At 43.9% G+C, this 6874-nt stretch overlaps 1 protein-coding gene across 1 annotated transcript in view; it reads right to left on the minus strand.

Annotated features, from left to right (window-relative positions):
* The window catches only part of TLK1 (tousled like kinase 1), a 170319-nt gene extending 163445 nt beyond the window's left edge, over positions 1–6874 (minus strand). The window contains exon 1 of the mRNA XM_008068950.1: positions 6592–6874. Within this exon, the coding sequence (XP_008067141.1) occupies positions 6592–6730 (139 nt within the window). The 5' untranslated portion in view covers positions 6731–6874. The remainder of the gene's footprint in view (positions 1–6591) is intronic.

The raw sequence follows: 6874 nt of genomic DNA on the forward strand, positions 1-6874 counted from the left end.
AAGGCTGAGGCGGAAGGATCACCAGAGCCCAGCAGGTCGAGGCTGCGGTGGCCGGGGAGTAGCCACTGCACTCCAGTCTGCGTGACAGAGTGAGACTCCAACTCAAAAAAAAAAAAAAAATTGAATGGAATCTTAAGTTACTTTATCCAGTAGTACCTATTACAGAACAGACATAATTTATCTCACCCTCCCCCAAAAATATGTCCCTGCAGTCCACTTTAAATTCTTATAGCTAAATATTCTTTCCATTGTTGCTAATTGTTCCTAGTTCCATTGCCCCATTGTTCCAAGCCTAGTTGCTACACAGTTCTTATATTCTTGTCAAAAAAATTATACTGAAATCAATCTATTTCTTCCTAATATTTACCTGCTAGCTCACCTTCTAAAATAGGAGAACAGAACTATTCTATTCTCTCCCTTATTCTGAAATATCTGAAGACAGCCATCATGTCTCTTCTTCAGGCTAATGTATGGTCCACGGAATTCCTCTGGGTCCCAGGAACACTTGGAGCATAATACACCACCACATTGCAAGTAACCTTTTTTTTTTTTTTTTTTTTGAGTTGGAGTCTCACTCGGTCGCCCTCCTGGAGTGCAGTGGCTGCTCCGGGCCACCACTGCCTCACCCGCTGGGCTCCGGCAATCCTTCCGCCTCAGCCTCCCAAGTAGCCGGAATTACAGGCATGCGCTACCATGCCTGGCTGATTTTTTGATTTATTGTAGAGATGAGGTCTCGCCTGCCCAGGCGGGTCTCGAACCCGCGGGCTCAGGCAATCCACTCACCTCAGCCTCCCAAAGGCACGGGATTACAGGCTGAGCCACCGAGCCTGGCTGCAAGTAACCTTTTGAGTCGGGGTCTCGCTCTGTCACCCAGGCTGGAGTGTGGTGGCACGATCATGGCTCAACGATCATAGCTCACCACAGCCTTAACCTGCTGGGCTCAGGCAATCCTTTCACCTCAGCCTCCTGAGTAAGCTGGGACTACAGGCATGCGCAACCACGTGCAGCTAATTTTTTGACTTTTCGTAGAGATGAGGTCTTGCTATGTTGTGTAGTCTGGCAATTAACTTTTAAAACAATCACCACTTGTCAAATTTTGGTGTAATATCAAAGAACACTCACTCTAAAAAGGCTATAAAATATTTCTTCCTTTTCCAGCTACATATCTATATGAAGGTGGATTCTCTTTTCACATTACCTCAATCAAAACATTTAACAGGTCGGGTTCAGTGGCTCAGCCTGCAATCCCAGCACTTTGGGAGGCTGAGGCAAGTGGATTGCTTGAGCCCGGAAGTTTGAGACCAGTCTGGGCAACTTGATGAGACCTCGTCTCTACAATAAAATAAAAAATTAGCCAGGTATGATAGCACATGCCTGTAGTTTCGGATCCTTGGAAGGCTGAGGCAGAAGGACTGCCGCGGCCCAGCAGTTCAACACTGGGGTGGCTGTGAGTGTGCCACTGCACTCCAGTCTGGGCAATAGCGTGAGACTCCAACTCACAAAAAAAAAACATTTAACAGACTAAAAGCAGAAGCAAAATCCAGAAGCAAAATTTCTGCCTTCCAGCCAGAAATCAAAGTGATTTGTAAAGATATAAAACAATGCCACTAGCCTGTTTTGTTTTAGAACATATATATTCTTCGTAAAAATTTTTATTTATAATGTAATCAGTTTATTGTTTTTAATAAATGAATAATTAGATTTCAATGTGTCAATTTATAATAGCAAATATTAATAGACATAACCCACATAAACAAAACCTCTATGGGGTTCTCAGTAATGTTGAAGAGAGTAAAGCAGCCCTGAGACCAAAAGGCTAAAACACAGTCTATTTCTCAGGAGATTTCCAGACCTCTATCCTGTTCTCCATTTTCTCTCTCCTTTAATACGTAAATGCGTCTCTGTTAAGCACCTACTGCATATCTAGTCATGAGCTAAAATTCTTAAATATATAACCCTGTCCTCATCTAGCTAGTGCTTTCAAGAAATTAAGGGCCTGTGGGGCCATCTGGTACACCTTTATTTTTAACATCTCATTACTCAATCATCTGGAGTCAAATATTTTAATTCTTCTAAGGAACGCAGTCTTTAAATATGGAAAGAGAGGGCAACAGTTTAATTGTACTATCATGCCATCTTTTTGACCAAACTACTCTCACTGTTTACAAATAAGTAAAGCAAATTATTCATAACTGGTAGGATGAAACAAGAAAGAAAATGCAAGTATCTGTACAATCAAACATTTGATTTTTACAATAACCCACTCAAAAGTACTCATGTACTGATAGGCAAAAAAACCCCACCTGCTTATCTAGCCAATATAACACTACGTTTCGAGAATTCAGCAAAGCAAAACTGAACCTTTATTTGAAAACTTTCTTAATTTCTTAAATCCTCACCCCTTTAATTACAGGATTATAGGCCAAAATGGGATGGAAATTAAAAGTTTTTAAAAGATTCAACAGAAGCCTGGACAACGTAGCAAGACTTCGATTCAACAAAAATATGTTTTAAAAATTAATAGGCCGGATTACAGTGGCTCAGCCTGTAATCCCAGCATTTTGGGAGGCTAAGGGGAGGAGACTGCCTGAGCCCACGGGTTCAAGACCAGCCTGTGAAACTTGGTGAGACCTTGTCTCTACAATAAATTTTAAAAAATTAGCCGGGCATGGTAGCACATGCCTGCAGTTCTGGTTACTTGGAAGGCTGAGGCAGAAGGATCGCCAGAGCCCAGCAGGTCAACACTGGAGTGGCTGTGAGCGTGCCACCGCACTCCAGCCTGGATGACAGAGTGAGACTGAAAAGTAAAAATAAAAATAAAATTGGCCAGGTGTGGTAGTGTAAACCTTTAGTCTGAAGTACTTGGGAGGTTGAGGTGGAAGGATCACCTGAGCCCAGGAGGTTGAGGCTGGGGTGAGTTGTGATGTGCCACTGCACTCCAACCTGGGCAGCAAAGTGAGACTGGCCTAAAACTTTAAAAATAAAAATATAAGGGTAATCTCAGCACTTTGGGGAGCCGAGGCGAGTGGATTGCCTGAGCCCATGGGTTTGAGACCAGCCTGGGCAACATGATGAGACCTTATCTCTACAATAAAGAAAAATAAGCCGGGTATGGTAGCACATGCCTGTAGTTCCGGGTACTTGGAAGGCTGAGACGGGAAGGATCACTGGAGCCCAGCAGGTCGACACTGGGGTGGTCATGAGCATGCCACTGCACTCCAACCTGGGCAATGCAGTGAGACTCCATCTCAAAAAAAAATCCGACAGAAAATCTAGAACTGTACAGCTAAATACCTCTATGATCAAGGAATAGCTTTGGGGGCCAAAGGAAAGAAATCTACACGATATTTGTCATATAAATCTTTAAATTCTAATGTAGATTCCTAAATCTTATTTTAACTGTATTTTACTTGCAATTAAATAAAACTATATAAACATGATAATGGGGACAAGGTAGGTAAGAAAGGAAGAAAATCAAAGCACAGAGCATCAAAAAAAAATCAGATTATAATCTTCGATTTTTGGTTTCACATACAAAATAAGACCAGGTACAGTGGCTCACACCTGTCTGTAGTCTCAGCACTTTGAGGAGGTCGATGTAAAAAGTCACTTTGAGGAGGGCAGGGAGTTCAAGACCCGCCTGGGCAATACAGTGAGACCACACCTCTACAATAAATTTTAAAACAAGCATGGTGACGCACACCTGTATTCCTAGTTCCTTGGGAAGTTGAGGCAGGAGGATCACTTGAGGCCAGGAGTTCGAGGTTACATTGAGCTATGATCATGCCACTATACTCCAGTCTGGGCAACAGAGTAAGACTCCGTCTCTAAAAAATACATACATACAAACAAACATACAACTTGTATAGATACAGCATATTTTTTAAAAGAATCCATTTTCAAAGCCAAGATTCCTTAAAAGTTCATCACATATATAATATTTATATATATGTACATATACATATGTATCTCCTTGAAATTTTAATTTTTCTGTTACTACATAGCTAATTTAAATTGGGCTCAATTTTTCAAGAAACAAAGTTTTTGTCTCCTTAATACAATACATTCAAATTTCATTAAGGTTTTTTTTTTTTGAGTTGGAGTCTCACTCTGTCGCCCAGACTGGAGTGCAGTGGCCGCTTCCGGCCACCACAGCCTCGACCTGCTGGGCTCCAGTGATCCTTCCACCTCAGCCTTCCAAGTAGCCAGAATTAATTTCATTAATATTAATAGTACTTACTAGTAATGACCACAAGTCAAAAGCTCTCTCAAACTTCAATTTGTACAACATGCTAGCATGTATACCTAGAAAAGGTGCTAAGCACTTGTTAAACTAAAAACTGAAAAAAATTCCACTCAATTAAAAAAATCTCCATTTTGATACCTGGAGCTCCACATATGCAACTCCTATTATCAATTGTGAAATCTGAGAACACACCTCCAAGCTTCAAAAACAATATAAAACCCTAGAGCTGATTAACATAGTTTTAACTTATATGCGGGTTGGTCAAAAAGAAATATTCCACTGTGGTATCAAGTGCAACTTTCACAAAAGTACGTCCTATTAGTTCATGAATTAACACAGACTCACTACTTTAGGTTACATAAAATCCATTGTAATCTAAATTACTGGAAAATTTCTGATAATTTAGAAGTTCAAGCTAAGTTATTCCAACTCCTCAAAATGTTCAAACATTAGGTAAAGTGCAGAATAGTACAGATAAGTTTTTAAACTAGAATGGAAGTAACCTCAGAAACTTATAATCCAGATTTTTTTGGCTCTAAAATTCCCAAAACTGATAATAGAGGTCAGCAGATGAACAATTCAACACTTTGTCCTTAATATCTAGTTCAGGGTCTGGCTCACATTAATGCCTCAATAAACACTAGAGAAATAAACGAATGCATTATAAGATATTAGCCTTTAAGAAGAAACAAAATAAAATGGTCTTTCTCAACTCACAACACTATTATTAAGCATCTTAATGAAACTACAGACAAAAGTAAAGCACGCTAAAAGCACCAACTACTCTATTTTACAAAACACATTTTAAAACGCTAATCTACAAATTTTCAAGCGCAAAAATAAAAATAATAAGATGTATTAAATTTGAGTCATTCAATAAACTTTTATCTTTTCATAATGAAAGCTCAGTGTTGAGGTGAGATGAAGGGGGAAAATGTCTGTCAGTGTATTCTGCATGTTTAATGGATGCCATGAATCAAACCTTTCCATGAATTTTCTAGAGCATATTCATGCCAATCTTTGAGCCTATTGTCACTTTCACACATGCTCACAGGATCAAAATGACAAAGAATGCTATGCCTGAACCACTGGATTCAGGGCACAAAACACTTGATTAACAATTGTCAAGGCTCTGAATAGTAAATATCGACGGATACTCTCAAAGTAATCCCACCAATTCCTACATAAATCAAAGCTCTTGATTTCTTTAAAAGATTCACTAGACTGTTGGACTTACAGACGTGGGTTTTTTTGTTTGTTTTTTGTTTTGTTTTGAAAATGTGCCTACAATCTCCTTGTGTGAGACAACTGGAAGTACCCATTTACCAATTGCTGATGAATACCGCTAAGCGATTTCCAGACAAAAGAGCGTTAAAAGAGATTCCGTGCATATTTATTCTTCCTCCATAAATGGGTGCTCTCCCAAATTTAATTTTATGTCGTATACTTAAAGTTAAATACAGCAAGTTGAAAATTTAGTCAAAAGCACGCCGGTGCCTCACAAGCTGTGTAACTGCTACATCTGGTGGCAGCACACTTGCTTGCAAGAAGCCAGAAAACTTAGGAAACAATTGTAACCGATCTGGTGCGTGTTTGCAGTAACCTTTACGCAGACATTTCCCACAAAACCCGCGACCCTGTCAGAGAACAGGAGCCTACTTGCAGCAGAGAAGACAACGCACAAACACGCAGGAGGCGATGGCGAAGGAGGGAAAGTTGCAACCATCTGGAGGGGTGGTTTTAAAAGCCTGCCCACGAGTCAGTCTGTCGTTTAAATTGCTCTAGGGGGCCACACTGGGGATCAAAGTCTGCCTAGATAATTTCAGCGCCTCTCCCCAAAGGCCAGAGACCCCGCAAGCGAGGGGCATCCTCCAGGTCCCGGGCAGCCCAGCTCGCCGAGCGGGGACCGCCTCTAGGGGAGGAGTGCGCGGGGGAAGGGGAGGGGGCTCGAGGACGAATGCTCCAACGGGAGGGAAAACCCACCAGAGACCGGAGGCCAGGAGGTTAAGAGTCCTGAGTGTACGGGCAAATGGAGCAGAGAGGGGTTCGCGTCCGGGGGGAGACTTCCCACCCTCGCAGGACCGGCCCCCAGGAGCCCCGGACGAGTCTGTGCACCTCGCCCCGTCCCCACCAGCGCGCACCCCCTCGTCCGTCTCCTCCGCCACCCGCGAACCACCACCCACAGCCGGCGCGCCACCTCCCCAGAGCCGGGCGGCCTCGCATCCACCTCGCCACCATCCCCCACCCCGGGGTCGGGCAGAGGAGACCCGGCGGGCGCGGGGGGCGCGGGGGCCGCGGCGCGAGACGGGAGGCCCGCGAGCTGGCGCGGGCGCGGCGAGTCTTACCTTCCCTGGGCCTCCCGGATGGCGGCGTGTGATTCAGCAGGGACCTGGCCGCCGCCGCCGAGCCCGGGGTTGGAGACGTGGAGAGCTGGGACCAAGATGGCGGCCCCTCCAAACTTCCACTGCTACTTTGGACACTCATCAAGCTACTTTCTGGGAACCCGACTCCCCCCCTGCGACGGCAGCGGCGGCACCGGCACCGGCACCCGCCTCCGTCATGGCGGGGGCCGCGCTGAGGGCGAGCAAGAGAGCGAGGGCAGGGAGGGGAGAGTCAAGGGGATGGGGG

This window comes from Carlito syrichta, unplaced genomic scaffold, assembly GCF_000164805.1.
Source record: "Carlito syrichta isolate Samal-C Ts95f unplaced genomic scaffold, Tarsius_syrichta-2.0.1 Scaffold109683, whole genome shotgun sequence".
Taxonomy (NCBI): Eukaryota; Metazoa; Chordata; class Mammalia; order Primates; family Tarsiidae; genus Carlito; species Carlito syrichta.